The sequence below is a fragment of the Apium graveolens genome, chromosome 3, assembly GCF_009905375.1.
Source record: "Apium graveolens cultivar Ventura chromosome 3, ASM990537v1, whole genome shotgun sequence".
NCBI lineage: Eukaryota > Viridiplantae > Streptophyta > Magnoliopsida > Apiales > Apiaceae > Apium > Apium graveolens.
This window is the reverse complement of record NC_133649.1, coordinates 261,012,274-261,034,211: the sequence shown is the minus strand read 5'-3', so window position 1 is coordinate 261,034,211 and position 21,938 is coordinate 261,012,274. Positions and strand designations below refer to the sequence as shown.

Genomic DNA, 21,938 nt, shown 5'->3' with positions numbered 1-21,938 from the left:
AGTAAAAATCGTTTTCAACTATAACACATTACCTTTTTTACTTCTCTTAATTAAAACAAATTCTTCAAATATCACGGACAAGTTTATATAATAAAATAGAATAATAATATTATAACCACTAATAACTAATAAATTACATTCTTCAACTACTTAGTTGTTTATTTTATTTAATTATTGTTTTACTTAAAGACTTTGTTAAACTCCTTAACTTTAGCAATTCATAAATTCTTAAATGCTTTACAAAAACAACTTAGTATCATCATCCTTATTTCTCGACAACAACAACAATCTCATCTATTCGTTTAAGACAATGCAAAAACCCAAAGATAGAAATATTAAAAATTTTGGTACGATACCTGTATTTTGGTACACACTAAATTTACATAATTACCCTTATTTATGAATTTGTATAAATTAAATTTAAAATAAAAAACAATTATATATAATTAGATAATTAGGATTGTGATAATAAGAATTAAACAAGATAAGTAACTGGGGAGACGGAGAGAGACACAATGTGTTTTGTTATCGACTGTTCAAGTGAGAAAAATAAAGTAAGTGGTCTTCCCGTTCAAACAAAATTACTGCAAAACCATATTCTAATTAGAATACATACAAAGTATTTCAAAAATTTATAGATAATATTCAAAATAGAATTATAATAATATTCACCCGACCCTGGGTAAACGAAATAATACTATTGATCCAATCGTAAATAAAAAATAAAAATGAACTACATATAGTTAGTTGAATTTGCAGGCTCGGACTAAAACAAAATAATAAAGATTATTGATTCCGCTAAAAACATTATATTATTGGACCAAGCTAAAATAAAATATTTTTTTTTAAAAAAATTGTTTCGTTGAGATAATGTCATCGGTCTAAATAGTATATATTATCCATTCAGTCTAGAATAAAATAACATTCACCGCGGGCTAAAATAAATTAAACAAAAAATGGCAAGCATGGGTTGATAGAGTTGGTTAAAAAGGGGATAACTATTCTCTGGGTAATGGGTAACAGGTTCGAATCTCACGGGAGGAAAATTTATGATTATGCCTCATGAGTCAGAGTCTGTAACTTAAATGCGGTTTGTAATGGATCTGGAGCTAAATCATATAATTAAAATTCAAATAAATTAATTTCATAACCTTAAATTTCCGCTTCAAAAAATAATTTAAAAAATTATATAATATTAAACTAGTCCGTGCATTGCATGGGTTTTAGGCTAGTATTATATTAATTTTGTTTAAAGTTAAAATAAAAGTAGACGCAACCAAATGCGTATATTTTGCATGATTGTAAAAATCGGTAATCGGCACTAATCGGTTTAGGTACCGATTAAGGATTAATCGGCAAATCGGGGATTAATCGGAGGGATTAATCGGAACAAAAATCGGATATAGTTAAATATTTTAATAATATTTAATATATTTATCTTATTTATTATGAAATATATAATTCAAAAATAATTTATAAATATTAATCGGATTTCAAAAAATAGATCGGCCAAATATTTTTTAAGGATTAATCGGGGATTTTTTAAAAAATCGGGGATTTTTAGAAAAGATTATTTTGTAAAAGATGAGTAAAAACGTTATTTCAAAAAAGAATATTTAATTTTGAGACTCTACTACCCTCGGAACTCCTGGCTGAGTTCTATGGAGTCCACCATTTTGTCGGAGTCCTCGGAATCCATTTACATTCTGCAAATAAAATATCTTGTAAAACGTGTTATTTTGCAAAACATGTCACACAAATAGCATAACTTTAACAAAATCATGTAAATCTCATATATTTACAGTACAATATATATTTTCTGCAATATGTTCTGCAACATGAACATTTATGTTCTGCAAACTAAATATGTTTTGTAGAATAATATATTTTTGTAATGTTCTGCTTGTAAAATGTATGCAATCTACAAGATTTTTAATAGAATAGTGATGTTTGTCGAAAAATAATATGTTTTGCAATATTTTAAGTTATATTTTAGTTGCAGAACATATATGGACTCCGAGGGACTCCAATTAAAACTGGACTCCATAGAACTTTACTCTATATATATAATATAATAATATATAATCCATGGTCTTTGTGATTGCAGACGAGAGGAGAGAGATGGTGGGGAGATCTGGTGTTGAATCGTTAGTCTCCTGGTTTGTAAAGGTCGCTCATCCCCAAGAAGCCCACGCTGTTTTTTACTCTGCGTCCTCTTTCTTCTTTGTAAGTTATCATATATTTTAAATCTTATTTTCCCTCTTTTCTAATATTTTCGGTTGATGAGTTTAATTTTGAGTGTTTACATTGTAAATTATTCTCCGGGGCGCAGATACTAAGTGCGTATTTCGTAATAATTCCGTTGCGAGATGAAGGTGCAATCTCATTAGGATTAGCTAACCTTCCTCAGCTTTTTGTTGGCTCTTTGTTCCTTACATTGCTTGCTGCTCCACTTTCCACTCTCGTCTTTTCGCTTCCTAATCTTTCCCGACCTAAGGTACATTTCATTCTTTACCTCTTTTTTATCGTTTTAATTCTACAATCTTCAATAGCTGTTGGAGGTACGACTAAACTACTTATACAATTTGTATATGTCTTTTCTTATTGTTTGCGGGTTTATTAACAAGAACATGTATAAATGGACTCTAAACAAACCCACTAATATACCAATACTAGACTAATTATATTTTGCTGCTATCAAACGCTTGTCACAGAAGTATCTAAATATGTAGGAAATATTATAGAAATTAAATTTTATATTTTGTTCGACCGAGAGTTTCAAAAATTATAGAGGGTATGTCACTACATTTGAATGTAGTTCAACTTGGTTAAGCAGGAAGATCAACCTTAGAGTTTGTTTATTTCAAAATTGGTAAGTTTTATGAATTTACATAATTACCCTTATTTATGAATTTGTATAAATTAAATTTAAAATAAAAACAATTATATATAATTAGATAATTAGGATTGTGATAATAAGAATTAAACAAGATAAGTAACTGGGGAGACGGAGAGAGACACAATGTGTTTTGTTATCGACTGTTCAAGTGAGAAAAATAAAGTAAGTGGTCTTCCCGTTCAAACAAAATTACTGCAAAACCATATTCTAATTAGAATACATACAAAGTATTTCAAAAATTTATAGATAATATTCAAAATAGAATTATAATAATATTCACCCGACCCTGGGTAAACGAAATAATACTATTGATCCAATCGTAAATAAAAAATAAAAATGAACTACATATAGTTAGTTGAATTTGCAGGCTCGGACTAAAACAAAATAATAAAGATTATTGATTCCGCTAAAAACATTATATTATTGGACCAAGCTAAAATAAAATATTTTTTTTTAAAAAAATTGTTTCGTTGAGATAATGTCATCGGTCTAAATAGTATATATTATCCATTCAGTCTAGAATAAAATAACATTCACCGCGGGCTAAAATAAATTAAACAAAAAATGGCAAGCATGGGTTGATAGAGTTGGTTAAAAAGGGGATAACTATTCTCTGGGTAATGGGTAACAGGTTCGAATCTCACGGGAGGAAAATTTATGATTATGCCTCATGAGTCAGAGTCTGTAACTTAAATGCGGTTTGTAATGGATCTGGAGCTAAATCATATAATTAAAATTCAAATAAATTAATTTCATAACCTTAAATTTCCGCTTCAAAAAATAATTTAAAAAATTATATAATATTAAACTAGTCCGTGCATTGCATGGGTTTTAGGCTAGTATTATATTAATTTTGTTTAAAGTTAAAATAAAAGTAGACGCAACCAAATGCGTATATTTTGCATGATTGTAAAAATCGGTAATCGGCACTAATCGGTTTAGGTACCGATTAAGGATTAATCGGCAAATCGGGGATTAATCGGAGGGATTAATCGGAACAAAAATCGGATATAGTTAAATATTTTAATAATATTTAATATATTTATCTTATTTATTATGAAATATATAATTCAAAAATAATTTATAAATATTAATCGGATTTCAAAAAATAGATCGGCCAAATATTTTTTAAGGATTAATCGGGGATTTTTTAAAAAATCGGGGATTTTTAGAAAAGATTATTTTGTAAAAGATGAGTAAAAACGTTATTTCAAAAAAGAATATTTAATTTTGAGACTCTACTACCCTCGGAACTCCTGGCTGAGTTCTATGGAGTCCACCATTTTGTCGGAGTCCTCGGAATCCATTTACATTCTGCAAATAAAATATCTTGTAAAACGTGTTATTTTGCAAAACATGTCACACAAATAGCATAACTTTAACAAAATCATGTAAATCTCATATATTTACAGTACAATATATATTTTCTGCAATATGTTCTGCAACATGAACATTTATGTTCTGCAAACTAAATATGTTTTGTAGAATAATATATTTTTGTAATGTTCTGCTTGTAAAATGTATGCAATGCAATCTACAAGATTTTTAATAGAATAGTGATGTTTGTCGAAAAATAATATGTTTTGCAATATTTTAAGTTATATTTTAGTTGCAGAACATATATGGACTCCGAGGGACTCCAATTAAAACTGGACTCCATAGAACTTTACTCTATATATATAATATAATAATATATAATCCATGGTCTTTGTGATTGCAGACGAGAGGAGAGAGATGGTGGGGAGATCTGGTGTTGAATCGTTAGTCTCCTGGTTTGTAAAGGTCGCTCATCCCCAAGAAGCCCACGCTGTTTTTTACTCTGCGTCCTCTTTCTTCTTTGTAAGTTATCATATATTTTAAATCTTATTTTCCCTCTTTTCTAATATTTTCGGTTGATGAGTTTAATTTTGAGTGTTTACATTGTAAATTATTCTCCGGGGCGCAGATACTAAGTGCGTATTTCGTAATAATTCCGTTGCGAGATGAAGGTGCAATCTCATTAGGATTAGCTAACCTTCCTCAGCTTTTTGTTGGCTCTTTGTTCCTTACATTGCTTGCTGCTCCACTTTCCACTCTCGTCTTTTCGCTTCCTAATCTTTCCCGACCTAAGGTACATTTCATTCTTTACCTCTTTTTTATCGTTTTAATTCTACAATCTTCAATAGCTGTTGGAGGTACGACTAAACTACTTATACAATTTGTATATGTCTTTTCTTATTGTTTGCGGGTTTATTAACAAGAACATGTATAAATGGACTCTAAACAAACCCACTAATATACCAATACTAGACTAATTATATTTTGCTGCTATCAAACGCTTGTCACAGAAGTATCTAAATATGTAGGAAATATTATAGAAATTAAATTTTATATTTTGTTCGACCGAGAGTTTCAAAAATTATAGAGGGTATGTCACTACATTTGAATGTAGTTCAACTTGGTTAAGCAGGAAGATCAACCTTAGAGTTTGTTTATTTCAAAATTGGTAAGTTTTATGAGATAAATGAAGCAATGAAGGGCAAATTAGATGCTGAGTTTGACTAAAATTGTAAGATGAATGAATTAGGAGAAATTCATTAGGTTGAATGAGTAGAAAAAGGTGTTGATATTAAGATATTGTCATTCACTCGGCCCATTCTAGAAATTTAAAAATTTTCATTCTGTTCATTAAACTGCACCAAATTATTCGCATATTCGTTTGGTGTTCAGCATTTTTTTATTGGATAATGTGTTATTGATGTAGGACAGGGGTGGGGAAGGGGTAAAACAAGGGGGTAAAGGAGGGGTAAAGGCCTATCGCTGCAGAGAATCAGCAAAACACTCACAAATCCGCAGATTTTAATTTATAATTCAACTCTATTCAATAAGAAGTATTGCAAGACTTTGAATAGCTAATTAATTACTTGGGAGGCAAGTAATTTCCGAATTAAACTAATACTTATAAATATCTACTACCATAACTAATTGAAGGAAACAAATCCTTCTATTATTCTTCTAGAATCTTCCTAATAAATATACTTAATATAACTTAACTACCTACTAAATTATAATTACCTTTAAATCTAAACAATAATGTAAAATATACACAAATTAATTTAATTATTCCTTGTTTTGCATCATTCTCCTCACCTTTGAAAAAAACTCGACCACGACTTTTATAGCGAAGAAGAATTCATAATCCTCGAATAGGGCTCCATATGATTTGGACATGAATTTGTTGAACCCATTGAGATATATCTTCACGCTTGACTTGGTAAAACCATTTTGGAATTACAAAATCTATATGCTCAACCAAATCCGCTTTGGCTTGAATTTTTTTACACAAACAAATTCGTCATGCTCCTTTTGTTCAGTTTCAATATACTCATCATGCTCCATTTGTGGCTCGGGTTTCTATATTCTTTATGACTTCCACATGCTCTGAATTTAATTTTGTATTCTTGCTCTTTGTTAATCCCTTAATTGAATCACAAGTTTGTTGCATCTTTTCCAATCTAGCATTCATGTCCTTTGATACCTTCAACATCTGCCCTAGTAATGATGTTCTGTGCTCAAATTTTAGACGTGCAACCAAATTATTATAATATTGCCACTTCTCGTACGATCTTGCATTATCAAAGTTGTATGGATCCATAAAGGAAAGTGAAATAGATAAGGTTTGACGATGTGTCTCGGCACAAGATATTTCAAAACTGATATTTTCAGGGGTTTTCATCACTGTTTATTGCAAGAAAATCAGGAAATATGGGAGATTTGATGAATTATAAGGCTTGTATATATCTAATATAGATATATATAACTAGAATTAGGGGTTTTAGGTGAATAAGGAGCTGCTGGTGTGGTTGATGGAGGCTGCCGGTGGCTGCTGTTGGCGGCAACGGCTGCTGGCTTTTGTTTTTTTTGTTTTTTTTTTGTTGGAGTGTAGGCAAGGTGTTTGATAATAGATTTCAGTGAACGAACGGTGGCTCTTGATACCACTTGATGTAGGATGGTGTGGGGAAGGGGTAAAACAAGGGGTTAAAGGAGGGTGAAGGCCTATCTCTGCTGTGCCTGTGAATCAACAAAAAACTAAAAAATCCGCAGATTTTTAATTCATAATTCAACTCTATTCAATAAGAAGGATTACAAGACTTTGTATAGCTAATTACTTACTTGGGAGGCAAGTAATTTCCGAATTAAACTAATACCTATTAAATATCTACTACTTTAACTAATTGAAGGAAACAATTTCTTCTAGTATTCTTCTAAAATCTTCCTAATATATGTACTTAATATAACTTAACAACCTAATAAATTATTATTATTTTTAAATCTAAACAATAATGTAAAATATACACAAATTAATTTAATTATTCCTTGTTCTGAATCAGTTATAGTTACACGTCATGTGGTGCTTACATATTACTTGCAGAGGTTTGTTTCACATAGTATCTTTACATGCATGTTTCTTGGAATTCCAGGCATTGGTTCTGATACTCCGGTTTTTCAGCGTGTCACTTGCTGTCTTCTTTATTCTCTGGGTTTCCTCTTCGCCCGGATATTCGCTTTCAAACTTCAAGGTTAAATAAGAATATTTGACATGTTGAAACAATTAGTTGTAGTGCACTTAACTTAATTTCTTTCAATGTTGGTAGGGGTTTGTCATGAAGTCCTCAACTATAAAAGAAGAACTAAAGATTGAAGTTGGTAAATCCACTCCAGCATATTCAAGCGGCTGGGGTGACCATGGATGGTTTTATATTTCAGTGAGAATTGGCTTATTCCTTTGGGTATAGTGAGGCCAGCTCTATATTATAGTTTCACTTTAGTCATTGCTCTTACAGATATACATGATGGCCCTGTCATTAGTTTCTGCATTTAAATTCTTGCAGGTGGCTCTGCTTAATCTTATTACTATTTCTTCAACTTGGGCAAGAGTCATAGATGTGGTGGACAGTGAGGTACTGCTATGTGGCACTTGCTATATATAAATGTGTATTTCTTTTTCCAGTTTATAATTTTATCTCAAATCAGTCAGCTTCAAGATTGTTTGGTTTCATTGGTGCTGGCGCTACACTTGGCCAGCTATTTGGTTCATTATTTGCGACAGGCATGGCCTGGATGGGACCATGTATGCTTTTTCTTATTGTTCATGAAAATTGTTTTATTATCTTTCCTTTTTACTTCTAGATTTGTTCATAATTGACTTTTTTTCAATTCAGATTTGCTCCTTTTTGCTTCTCTACTGATGGAACTGGCTGCACAGTCGTCAAAAAGGATAAACATGGACAAAGCCTATCTTCATGAAGAACTATTTCAAATGAGGTATATATTTTTTGTTCATGTTAAACCTTTTAGGCTATTTTTATCATAACTTTTGTGCTTTTTCTTAGAAAGCCTGATAGTGTTGAACAAACTGCTTCGGCTGATGAACAAACTGCGTCGGCTGCTAGGGGATGTTCTGTCAATTTTTTAGCTTCTCTGAAGAATCCTGAAAAATGGGCTATATTCGATGGACTGAGGCTTATATTATCATCAACATACTTGCTTCAGGTGTCACTATTCCTGTGGTTTAGTGCAGCTGTATCCTCATTTTTCTACTTTCAGGTGAAATAATCCCGTTCATACCTATATATATTTATCTATGTATGTATAATTATACTCTTGTACTTGTAGAGTCAGTTCTCATTGGACTATAGGATTTAAGAAATGTACCGATTATTGTAGATTTTACTAACCTTTGTATAATACTAATACATATTATTATGTCGTTAGGAGTTGACAGCCTTCTTGTCGATTATCATATTGTCAGGACCAGCATAAGTAGTAGTAGTAATATAGCTAAGCAGTATTAATGTGTGATATTAGTAGTACTGTTAGTAGTAAGGGTAGGTTGGTCATTTGTTTGTCGTTTCAGTTAGTTGTCAAGTGTGCCTATATATACAGATGTAATATGCTACATTTCAGTTTATGCATTATGAATATATGAAAATGGAACTTGTTCCACAAATCTCTCTCTTCTCTCTCTAGGGTTTGTCTCTAGAAATCTATCTTCTTCTTCAAGTTACTATCTGATTCTGTCTCTCTCTACAATTTCTGACTCTATATCTCTGTTTCTGCCTCTAATCTGCTGTTTCTCTCTGTTTCTTTGCTATATCTAGCTGTTATCTCTCTCATATAACCAGAAAATACCAAAAACAGTTGCAAAACTAGTTCGGGAACCACCAATTCCTGACAAATTGGTATCAGAGCCCTAAAATCAGATCAATCACTGCTTCAAACATGTTGTGCACTCCAATCCGAGCTGATCCAGCTTAGATTCACAGTAATCGCAGCTCAAAGTTCAGAACTTCTAATTTCACTCAATCAGGTGTTATTTTAATCTCTCCTGCTAGATCTGATCTTATTCCGTGGAGTTCAGTGTTTGTTAGTATAGATGCTGCTACTTCAGTGGTGTTTAGACCTAATTAGTGTTAGTACTGTTGTTATTGAAGAAAAGCACACAAAAGTATTAGGTTAACACTTGCTTAGAGCTCTTCTGTACTATAGTTCTGTTTTGGTGTGAATTGGAGAACTGTGAGTAGTTGAGATCGAAAGTATTGAGAAGGTTTGGAAATTATTGTGGATTGAAGAGAAGTTGTGTGTTGTTGTGTTTATCTGTAGTAGTATTAATTAGCTGAGGTATTGAGACTTAATCAAGTATGTGTTGTTGATCATCTGAATTTGTAACTAGTGGTGCAGACCACGTGTTTGTGTGAATTCCTGTGAGTACAATTTACTTGTGGTGTTAGTTTTTGAGATTATAGTAAAGTGTTGATTGGTTTGTGAGAAGTGAATATTGTGTTGGAGTTGTGATTGTGTTGTATTCAAGTACTAAAGGTGTCTGAGGAATTGTGTGTGAGAGCTGACTCTAGTGAATTGTTGAAATTGTATCATTGCTCAAGGATTATAGGTGTTTGATTAATTGACTCAGAGAACTATAGCAGAGTATATAGCTGCTGTGTAGTAAGTTTGTTGTGAGAATTGTGTAAAGGAGTTGTTGAAGTAAGGAAATATGGAAGAAATTAGTGAAGTATGTTTGGTTGAAAATGAATTACTACAAGAAGTTCAACAACAATTTCTTAGTTACAAGGATAAGGCTGCTAAGAGATTTATAGAACTGGAAGAATTGATTGATAAGGCTGCACTAACATGGAAATTCTGAAAAAGAAAGCTCATAGAAGGAGAAAGACTAGATCTAATCACGGTGTTGTTGGAATGATGCATACTGACCCTCTAGACGACACTGAGGAAGCCTTAAATCACTTAAAATTTAGTTTTCCCAAGTTCTCTGAAGGCTCTGCAGTGGTTGAATGGATTCAAGAATGTGAACAGTATTTCAAGGTTGAACCAGGGTTTCACTTGGGTGGAGTAATCACATCAACTGGAAGCTAGATTAAAGGAAGGACTTTGTCCTTATTGTATGGACAAAGATGGACCTAAGCATCAATGTAAACAGCCCTGTCAATTCATAATGAAGAATCTGGGTGAGGACAAATTGGAGAGCAGAATTAACAACACTTATAAATCAAATTCTGAGAGTGAAGCTGATGAGACTACTGAAAACACTGTGGGGGTGATTAGGGACCTTGCATATGCTGCTGGAGGAACATGTACGGGGGAACTTCTCTATGATGAAGAACTTGTTTATGAATGCATTTCCAGGAGAAGATTTAGAAGATTGGAAATTTGAAGAAATCATTTGTAAAGCCTTGGGTCTGGAGAACTTCTTTCAGTCTAAGGAAAATGCCGAAGAAGGAAATTATGGTGGTACAGAGTTAACGGAGGGTGAGTCTCTTCAACTTGAACCTCTGGATGCTCATGTGTTCTGTAAAGACTTTCAGGATAATGATTCAAGTTCAGAAAATGGGGCAGTATATAGAGTATTAGACATTGGAGTTAGTGTTCCTTCTTCCACTAAAGAAGTGGAAGCTGCCAATGTTCTGAATCCAGCAATTATGGAAGGAACTCCATGCTTTATGGAGCTTGATAATCTGAGTAGACCTTTTGTAGCTGGTCAGTTTGAGTGTATAAAGGGGAAAGAGCAGCAGCCTACTGATGAAGAAATACCTCCGGTGACTCCCACTCAAACGAGAGAAATGGCTGAGACTTCGATTCACAAGATGACTGAAGATCCCTTAACAGTGACAATTTCTTACGGATGTGGGAAGTTGTCTAGCAATTTTAGCAAGAATAAAATGCTTATATTTGATCCTGGTTGTTATATTTCAAGTGGCCAGCAAACATATGTTGTGGGAATGTTCACAGAACTGATCATGTATAAGAAAGGAGGAAAATTAAATGAAGTTGCAAAAATAAACTCAGTCTGTGGTAAGTTGGGACAATTGCAATTTCATGAAAGAATTATTTCGGAGTTTCTTGCAATAAATCTGTTGTTGAAGGACTGTCCTCAATTAAGGAGTAAAGTGTTCGAAGGTGATATAATGAATCAAGATAGAACTCATGGACAGGGTGGGCCTGAAATGAACAAGTCAATGAAATTTCCATATCTTGAAGTCTCGAGGAAAAATATTATTGTATACATATTTGATCCTGGAGGAGATTCAGGTTGCCTTCAAGGTGTTTCTGTTGGAGTTCCTGATTACCTATCACTACTATATAATGTTTATAATGGAAAAGAGTTGTACATAAAGAAAAATAGCACAAAGGTTCAGGCTTTATCCATGGTGCATGAAGACACAACAGTGATTGATATTGGTGCTTTGGCTATCACGGTAGGAGGTGTGATGTACATGGTGGGAAGAAGGATTAACCAAAACACTTTGGTTGACAAAATAATGATGTATTATTCCCTCATTAATGTTCATGAGCAGAATCTGAAGAAGCTGGTGCTAGCCTCCTGCAATGATACATTAGTACATTTAGAGGATGGGAAGGTTTACTTAAAACAACTAAGGATTTCCTTTGAAATCCATGATCCCCCATGAGGACATGGTTAGATTTTGAAGAGGGGAGGAATGTCAGGACCAGCATAAGTAGTAGTAGTAATATAGCTAAGCAGTATTAATGTGTGATATTAGTAGTACTGTTAGTAGTAAGGGTAGGTTGGTCATTTGTTTGTCGTTTCAGTTAGTTGTCAAGTGTGCCTATATATACAGATGTAATATGCTACATTTCAGTTTATGCATTATGAATATATGAAAATGGAACTTGTTCCACAAATCTCTCTCTTCTCTCTCTAGGGTTTCTCTCTAGAAATCTATCTTCTTCTTCAAGTTACTATCTGATTCTGTCTCTCTCTACAATTTCTGACTCTTATCTCTCTGTTTCTGCCTCTAATCTGCTGTTTCTCTCTGTTTCTTTGCTATATCTAGCTGTTATCTCTCATATAACTAGAAAATACCAAAAACAGTTGCAAAACTAGTTCAGGAACCACCAATTCCTGACACATATCTGTAATTTATTTATAGGTTCGGGTTTGATGAGTATTTGTAACTGCAAATTCTAAAATGCATCAACAAATCATTATCTTTTGGGCCAAGTTGGGGATAAAAAATATTTTGTTATGAACTAGGTATTACTATTTTTGCCGATTTATAGAGAAAGAGTATAGACTAGTTCAAGACTTTAGAGAGAGTTAAAGACTTTAGAGAGAGTAAAGAAGAGCAGACTTTAGACAGAGTTCAAGACTTGATGGAAAGGTTATTCCATTTTCAATTATTCAACATCTCCTATATAACTAATATTCGTATGTATACAGTTACTGACGTATTTAATTATTAATAGTCGTCTTAGCAGCTACTGGTGGTAGTACGTACAGCAAGTCTTAGCCTAACATATTACCATTAGTAGTATGGTTGGAATGTCATCACTCATCATTGTAATCATTCTGATACTTTAATTAAAGAAAATAAAAATTCCACCTATATGAACTGGGAAGATGCTGGTGGTTTATAGATAGTTTTAAAAAATTGACGATTGTTACTAAGAACCTTTCAAGAAGAAATAAAAAAGCACCCTCAAACATTTTAAGTTGGTAGCGATATAAAATATAGTTTTAAAAAAATAGTCAAGTAGCCTACCAACTTGTGGTAGCATTCCATGCTGTGATTTCTTCATACAGGTAATCATTAATCTATGCCTTTCTGTCAGTTTAATATATCTGATGACAATTAGATGAAGTATCAGATTAATTGTTGTTTCTAATAATTGAAGCTTAAAAAACATTTTAATGCATGATATACCCTTTACTCCCTCCGTCCCCTTCATTTCTTTACATTTTTCTTTTTGGTCATGCCACCATTTCTTTACATTACCCTTAATAAAAAGTTTTATATATTAAAAAAAGAAAAGTAATATTATTATAATATACAAGTTGGCAGCAAGTTTGACAGTCATTATCAGTACTAATACAGCTAATTATTTTTAACTTCAATTTTATTATTTTTCTAAGTTAAGTCACCCCACTTCTTTTTCTCTGTCAATTAATCAATCGTGAGTACCAAAATTAATTCCAAGCTCTAAAACCCCTTTTCCCTCCATACTTAATCATCTGTTGTAAGCCTTATATAATGTCAAGTCATGTACAGGACTTTATTAAAAATTAGTTCTCTTTCTCAACTTCTTTATTTTTATTATATTCATTGGTCTTTGTGCAAAAACACAATGTAAAGATAGCACAGGGACGGAGGGAGTAGTTCCTACCAGTCAAGGGTCCTATAAGTGTAGAAACAATGCATAATATAGATACATGCTTCAAGATGCCATTTTCACCTTTTTGGTTCCAGATTATCGTTTGAGTGCTTGGCAATTTCATTAAAAGATCTAATTTGTAATTAATTTTCTCCCTTTCTTCCCCACAAATTGTAGAAAGTAAATGTGATTGCCACAACAATTGTGAGCCCCACTGGCAGAAGGATGCTATTTGCGCAGATTAACAGCTTTATTGCTGTTTTTATCCTTGCCGGACAACTTTCTTTGACGGTATGCAATATTTATTCAAAATTTCCTTACTGTAACTTTTTTAGCATTAAAAGATTTAGTATCTAGATATAGCATATGTACACAAATAAATATAGTACATGTGGTATATTGCATATTCCCTTCAAGCGTAGATGAGCACCTTTGCTGTTACACCAATGCAAGTCACAGCTGACTATTTGACTTCTTAAATTAGTTAACTTATTAAAGTAAGACCTAAATCTGTTTATTTGCTGTTTGATATAGGCTTTAATCGGTTTTAGTGGTTTTTTTAAATTTTTTGAAAGATTTGTCAGCATACTTACACAATGCTTGCTTCTCTTTTACATTAACAATATTGTTTCAATTGATTATCTTCTATTTTTAGATTATCTACTGTAGTTTCTATTGAAAAAACTGGAAATTTTATTTGCAAAATATAATTACCCAAGGCATCCGGCCTCATAGATTAGAACTCTTGAGCTCTTATTACCAAGAGCATAGGTGTATCTGTTATGAGTCCGCGAGTAGAATCTCGTCACAGGTCTGTGAGCAGGAAAACCCACCTGATTTTCCTTGTCTTTCCTGTTCTTCGATGAACGTATTCTTGAACTTGTGATGGTGTTTTATTAAGAGATCACCAACTCCCCTCTAACAATATTTTATTGAATTTTGAATGAATTTTTATTCCATCCGTTCCTTCCTTTAAATAGTATTACAAAGTATTATAACTAATGTAATCCCCAAGAAATAAAGATACTACCAAATAAATAAATATACTAATTCCTAAACTTTAGGAAGTAATACCTAAACAATAGGAATTAAAGATATTACTTCCTAAAGTTTAGTTAAGAGATCTGGTGTTATTTTCTTTTATACGTCTTTCCAATAAAAGCATCCATAACATTACTCCCCTCCTGGACTAAGAGCTTGTCCTCAAGCTCCAATTCTGGATAAGATTCCTGAAACTCAAGCAAAGGCAAGCCAATGGCAAGCCTGCCCAAACAACTAGGAGTTCAACAACACCTCAATTTAGGCGGGAACGGATAACAGATTCAGGTTGAGGAGTAATTTTCCATCTTTCAGCAGTGACAAGGTTGGAACACTAGCTGGAGGAACACCTTTAAATTCCTTAAGCAATGAGATGTGAAAAACATCATGAATTTTGTTGTGCTCCGGACGTTCTAACTTATAAGCTACCTCACCGATGCGTTGCAAGATCTTGAATGGTCCAAAAAACTGAGGAGCTAGCTTATGATTCAACCTTTTACCCGAAGACCGTTGACGATAAGGTTGCAGTTTTAACCAAACAAACTATCCAGGCTCAAATGACAACTCTCGATGATGTTGGTTATACACTTGTTTCATGCGAAGTTGTGCTTGTTGAAGAAAAAGGTGTACATCAGCCAGTAGAGCATCTCTGTCTTGTAAAGAACGAACTACCTCTTCCAAACGGGTAGTACCAGGTTCATAAGACAACAAACGGGGAGGATCACGACCATAAACAAGTCGAAAATGTGTCATGGCTAAAGAAGAATGAAATGCAGTGTTATAACAATACTCGGCCCATGTAAGATAATCAACCCATTTTCGCGGTTGATCCCCAACAAAGCAACGAAGATACATCTCAATCGTTCGATTCACAACTTCAGTTTGGCCATCAGATTGAGGATGGTAAGCGTAGGAAAAAGCCAAGGTCGTACCACTTAATCGAAACTATTCCCGCCAAAAGTTACTTGTAAAAATAGGATCTCTGTCGGTAACAATAGATTCTGGCAGCCCATGTAAACGAAATATTTGAGTGAAGAAAACATGAGCAACTGAAGTGGCACTATACGAATGTGAAAGAGAGATAAATGTGCATACTTAGAGAAACGATCCACTACAAGGTAAAGAACAGATTTTCCCCTCGCTTTCGGTAATTTATCAATAAAATCCATGGAAATTGCGGCCCAGATTTGCATGGGAATGGGAATAGGCTGTATAAGACCAGCTAGATGCAAATTTTTAACATCTGTTTTGTAGACAAATAGAACAATTTTGGATGAATTCTCTAATAGAGGCCTTTTGTCCTTGCCAATAAAAATCAGCTCGAATACGATATAATGTTTTATGAACACCTTCATGTGTGGCGTTATGAATACTAGAAATGATGTTTGGGATCAAAGGTGAATTAGGTGGAAGGTAAACACGACCTTTGTAGGTCACCAAACCATTTGAAAAAGCCCATTTAGAACCTGTTGTTCCTGAATAAATTTATTGAACAAGTTTTGTCAACTCCGTTGATTCTACCACCTCTTGACGAACATTATCTAATAAGTTGACGCGTGGGACCAAAATACCACACACAAACATAGAGTCTTCATCGCGTCTTGACAAAGCATCTGCTGCCCGGTTTAATGATCCTGCCTTGTAATCTACTCGAAAATCAAATCCAAGTAGCTTACTAACCCAGTGCTGTTGGGGAGGGATGACAAGTCGTTGTTCGAGGAGATACTTAAGGCTATAGTGATCAGTTTTTATAACAAATGATCGTCCCCACAAGTAAGGTCTCCAATGCTGAACTGCTCTAGCTAATCCAATTAATATAAGTTCATAGGCTGGTAACTTTAGATGCCGATCAACTAGTTTTCGACTAAAGAAAGCAATTGGATGTCCTTGTTGTAGGCCAACACCAATCCCCATGCCAGACGCGTCACATTCAACAACGAACTCGATATCAAAGTTTGGTAATTGCAAGACTAGAGTAGTAGACTTGGCATTTTGTAACTGGGAAAAAGTCGTTTCAGCAACACTGTTCCACTTAAAGGCATTCTTCCGTAATAAATTTGTTAGAGGAGCAGCTAGCAAACCATAATTTTGCACAAATTTACGGTAATACCCAGTCAAATCGAGAAAGCTACGTAGAGCCTTCGCTGAATGAGGCCAGGGCCATTCCGTTATTGCTTCAATTTTAGAACTATCCACCGAAACACCATTGCCATTAATAACGTGGCCCGAGTATGTAACTTGATTCTCCCCGAAATAGCACTTGAATCGCTTGAGAAACAACGTATGTTCTCTTAGGAGCCCAAAAACAATTCGTAAATGATTCATGTGTTCGACCCAAGTTTTACTATACACCAATATATCATCAAAGAATACTAAACAAATTTGCGAAGGTGAAGCTGAAATACCTCGTTCATCAAAGACTAAAATGTGGATGGTGCGTTTGTGAGACCAAACGACATGACTAAGAATTCAAAGTGGCCATGATGAGTGCGGAAAGCAGTCTTTTCAATATCTGTTGGATCCATTCTTACCTGAAAGTATCCTGATCTGAGATCTAGTTTTGTGAAATACCGAGCACCCTGAAGTTCATTTAATAACTCATCCACCACTGGAATAGTATATTTATCCTTAATAGTTTTATTATTCAGCTCTCTGTAGTTAAACACAAAATCTCCACGTACCATCATGTTTTGCTACTAACAAGATGGGAGAAGAAAATGGGGAACGACTAGGCCGAATAATCCCTTGTTTTAACATTTCAGGACATTGCCTTTCGATCTCATCTTTTTGCAGGTGTGGGTATCGATAAGGTAGAATTACAACTGGTTCGGAACCATTTAGCAAGGTGATCTTATGATCACAAGATCGAGCTGGGGGAATCCCTTTGGGTTCTTGAAATATATTAGAAAAATCTGCTAATAATCTTCCCATCTCCAGGGCATGTTTTGTTTCCTCCTTTATCATATGAACCTGCAGGTGATTTGCTTCCACTAATTTCCCCTGCCAAGTGACTCTCTTGTCATTCAAACAAAATGTCGTATTTAGAGAGTTAAATCCCGTAATATCGAGCCACGTTATTAATGGAAATGGTGTTTGCAACGGCTACTTGTAACCTCGGTTTGATTTCCATTTGTTAATTCAGTTGGAGGGCTGCCTTTTCATTTATAATATTATGCGTACTTCCCGAATCAACAAGGATCAATATCGGTTTACCATCTATCCTCGCTTGCAATTGCATAGTCTGAAAATTCTTTATACCAGTGATTGCATTAAGTGAAATCTCAGGTTCGAGCAAATGAGATCCTTCTTCATAATCCTCGTTTTCATCCACCACCAGAAGGCAAAAAAGCCTCTTGCATTTATGCCCCGCTGATTAGAGTTCATCACAGTTAAAGCACTGCCCTTTTGCCCTTCTTTTGGACATCTCAGCATTTGACAAGCGCCGAATAGGGGGTGCAATAACACTGCTGCACACACTAGATATTGATTTTAAATTGTTGCTCGTTTGTGGTTTCAAGTTAATACTTGTTGATGATCTGTGCTCACGACTGGTTGCAGATGATAAAGATGTTTCGAATGCCCTAGGGGCTGCCCATGTAGTTTGCGGTCTCCAAGTATTGGTACTTCCACGATTAAGTTGCATTTTTCTTTCAAATGCTCGAGCCAGATTTATGGTTGTTACCAGATTAGGAGGATTCTGCATCTCTACATCCACTCCGAGACTTTCCACTAATCCTACAGTGAACATGTCAACTTGCTGGTCCGATCGTACGGTAGTTGCTCTGGCAAGAAGGGTTTGAAATTGGCGTTGATACTCTTCTATGGTGCTGGTCTGTTTCAGGCTAATTAATTCACCTAATGGGCTGTTTGTTAATGGAGGACCAAACTTGAGAAGGCAATACGATTTAAATTGCACCTAATTGATCCCTGATTCTTCCTGTTCCAGCCTATAATACCATAGTTGTGCCTCTTCGGTCATGTGAAATGCGGCTAATCCCACCTTGTCACGTTCCTCAGTTTGTTGGTTGGAGAAAAATTGCTCACATCTGTGTAACCATCCTAAGGGATCTCCACTTCCATTATAAGATGGGAATTCCAGCCTACTATATTTGGATACGAAAGCAACTCCTTCTGCAGTTTTTAAATTAGATAATGTATCTGGACCTAATTGGCTGCCTGTGGAGGTTGAAGACCTGTCTGACCCCTTTTTCTTGTTAGAATACTGTAACTCCATTAAACGTCTCAATTCCTGCACACTGTCTTTGATTTCCCGCATCTCCTTGTTATTTTCTTTGAGTTGATGCTCCAAGTCATTAACCCCAGTCATCAATTGCTCAAAGTCACCCATGACGACATGCTCTGATGCCAAGTAGTTATGAGTCCGCGAGTAGGATCCTGTGAGCAGGAAAACCCTCCTGATTTTCTTGTTCTTCGATGAACCTATTCTTGAACTTTTGATGGTGATTTATTAAGAGATCACCAACTCTTCTCTCTGACAATATTTTTATTGAATTCTGAATGAATTTTTATTCTATCTGTTCCTTCCTTTAAATAGGATTACTAAGTATTATAACTAACGTACTCCCCAAGAAATAAAGATACTACCAAGTAAATAAATATACTAATTCCTAAACAATAGGAAATAAATATATTACTTCCTAAAGTTTAGCTAAGAGATCTGGTGTTATTTTCTTTTATACGTCTTTCCAATAAACGCATCCATAACAATCTAGGTCAGAGTGAAAGAATATGGTCTATACTTTATACTATCTTCTGTAAGTATAATGCGGTATGCATGTCTAATTTATTAGGTTGCACGTCCTTTGTTTATTCTCGTTGGTCCTTTACAAATGATGATATTATATGTAACTTTGATTTATACATTGACCAAGTTAATTTTAAAATTTATGATTTTTTAATATTTGCAGTATGTCTGATATATATCCACACACATTAATTATCTATCTCGCCTATTCAAGTATAGGGACGCATACTTACCTTTGCTGGGGTGACCTTGGCTATATGCTCATCACCAATCGTTGGATTCTTAAATCTAATAGCTATTGCTGTGTGGCCTAGTTGGGTATCGATTGCTGTCTCTGAGACCCTTCGGAAGGTTTGACTTCAAAACTGCATCTTTTATTTACACGCTAATATCTGTTACACCATAAAAAAGCTTGAGGTATCAGTCTTGTGTAGTTTTCATATTATAATTTGCAACAATAATTTTAAATCTAGTGCAACTATACAAGTTATGAAGAACAAGTTAGCATCACATTTTTGAACCAGTGAATGAAATGTTACAATATGTTTCTAATTATCTTGCAGGTAGTCAATTATGTTGTAACTAGGCCAGCAAGAGAAATCCTTTTTACCGTTGTCTCACAAGATGAAAAATACAAAGCAAAGGTGAAAGATTCATCTCCTAATTTCTTTTCATTTTACCTCAAGCTAAGAATTGTTGATACTTGATACTGAAATTCTACTTTGCAAATGACGAATTAAATATTTTGCTAAATTTTTCAGCTTCTCTCTAGTGTCCTGTTCTCTTTCCCATTGCTGTTATCACCGTAATATTAATATTCCTTTGCAAGTGCCATCTGGGTTGATGACCTTAAATTCCTTTGCAAGTGCCCTCTGGGTTGACGATCATTTTGAACTCCGATTGTTGGAGTATTGGAATTTTTCAGATTGTACATGATGATGTATAACTCCTGACCATCTTAACCATACCTTTTATTAAGTGAAATCTCTTCGAAATACAACCTAACCAGCGTTAACTAAACCTATGCAGTAATGCAAATAACGTGTAAAACCAGGGCTTGAATCTTCAGTTGCGGAATTGAATTGACAATTGATGCCATGGTTTCTACAGGTCTGCATTGATGTAGTTGTTCAAAGGCTTGGAGATGCAACTGCTGCTGGAATATACAAGCTACTCTATAGCAGTCTTAATGGCAAAACAACAACCATCTCTCTATATTTTATCCCTGTACGTGAAAGTATTTTCTAAATTTTTTAACACAAAAATGTATTTGCATTTTCTGGAAAAAATTGTTCCTATTGAAAATTTGAAATTAATGATAGAAATAGTATAATTAAAACATTAAATTTAAAAAGTGGGGTGCTTATTAAAACAGCTTTATGTCCGTGTTATTAATTTGTCAGGTATGTTTATTGTGGATAGCGACAGCATTCCAGTTGGGCCGCAGGCAAACACAACTTGCAAAGATCTAGACCATCTCTTCTGCTTGATAATATTCCCCATTGTATATATATTATTTTAAAATATTTATAGATTGAGAAACTTCACAGATATGCCAATGTTAAAAGTATTTTATACTCCTAAATATTCTAAGTTTACATGTATTGTTTCATCCATCATTTCAGTTATTGGGGAGGTTATACATTGTTATGCCATGTTTTGGCATATATTAATATTCTCAAATTTTTATTATTATTAATTATTAATTTCGATTAATAATTATAACTTAATGTGTAAAGTTTTATCATCTCTCTAAAACGAAGAAAGAATCAATCCCAACGGATAAATTACGGAAAATATCTCGAAATAATATCTTTTTAGTCAAGAAAGATGTTACAAGATTAAATCAAATAAAATCGATAATTTACATATTATCCCTAAAGTCTCTATTTAACATAACTACACATCCTAAGTCCAAAGAACTACACCTCCCAAGTCCAGCCATTCATTTTTTCATAAACTCTAATTTCTAAAAACAACTATATTTCTATACGCTCTACTATTTAAGTAATATCCGATTTTCCATTATTACGAAATTCCTCCAACAATATTTGGTGCAAGAAGGAGGGGTTAATTATCTGACGGGGAACGAATAATTTCATTCAATTACGGAGATTTTGAATTTTTATGTATACATAAGCAAAATGAGAGGGTCGACTGCAAAGAGAAAACAAAACATAACATACTCAGACAATCGACAACAGGCGGCACAATTTGAAAAGATGGAAGCAGCAAAAAACACATGACGAAGTTTACTCGGACTTGTGTGGGAAAAAAGCGAGATTAAAATATAAATTAGAAACCCGAAGAATAAAGGAAAACAAGGCTAGCATTTATTGTTGTGCGATCTGCAATGTTCATCCAAATAAATAAAAAAGAATATACAAATCAGAATATGTTAATTTATTTGGGGTAATCTTAATATCACAATTTGGAGAGAAAAGGCCTTGAATCTCAGCTCACTGAAATATGACCCTTTCTATCAATTAAAAACACAATATATTTTCGCGTTTTTAATTCAAACAAAAACTGCATCTCTAACTCGCGTTTAATAGTGATTCTATT

General features: G+C 34.0%; 1 protein-coding gene across 3 annotated transcripts; it reads left to right on the top strand.

The window, feature by feature from the left end:
• The first annotated feature begins 2,082 nt into the window (after positions 1-2,082).
• On the top strand, positions 2,083-21,068 carry LOC141713269 (uncharacterized). Of its 3 annotated transcripts, none has more exons than XM_074516597.1 (15): positions 2,083-2,226; positions 2,333-2,497; positions 4,620-4,738; positions 4,845-5,009; positions 7,360-7,458; positions 7,534-7,644; positions 7,771-7,839; positions 7,913-8,009; positions 8,101-8,203; positions 8,272-8,485; positions 13,748-13,861; positions 19,593-19,724; positions 19,937-20,017; positions 20,484-20,600; positions 20,777-21,068. In XM_074516597.1, the coding sequence occupies exons 3-15, from the start codon at positions 4,634-4,636 to the stop codon at positions 20,843-20,845; spliced, it is 1,476 nt and encodes a 491-aa protein (XP_074372698.1). In that variant the 5' UTR covers positions 2,083-2,226; positions 2,333-2,497; positions 4,620-4,633; the 3' UTR covers positions 20,846-21,068. The 3 variants fall into 3 exon arrangements, with proteins under 3 accessions (XP_074372698.1, XP_074372696.1, XP_074372699.1); XM_074516595.1 differs by having other exon boundaries at positions 7,534-7,668; XM_074516598.1 differs by lacking the exons at positions 20,484-20,600; positions 20,777-21,068 and adding an exon at positions 20,135-20,351 and having other exon boundaries at positions 7,534-7,668.
• Positions 21,069-21,938: the final 870 nt, after the last annotated feature.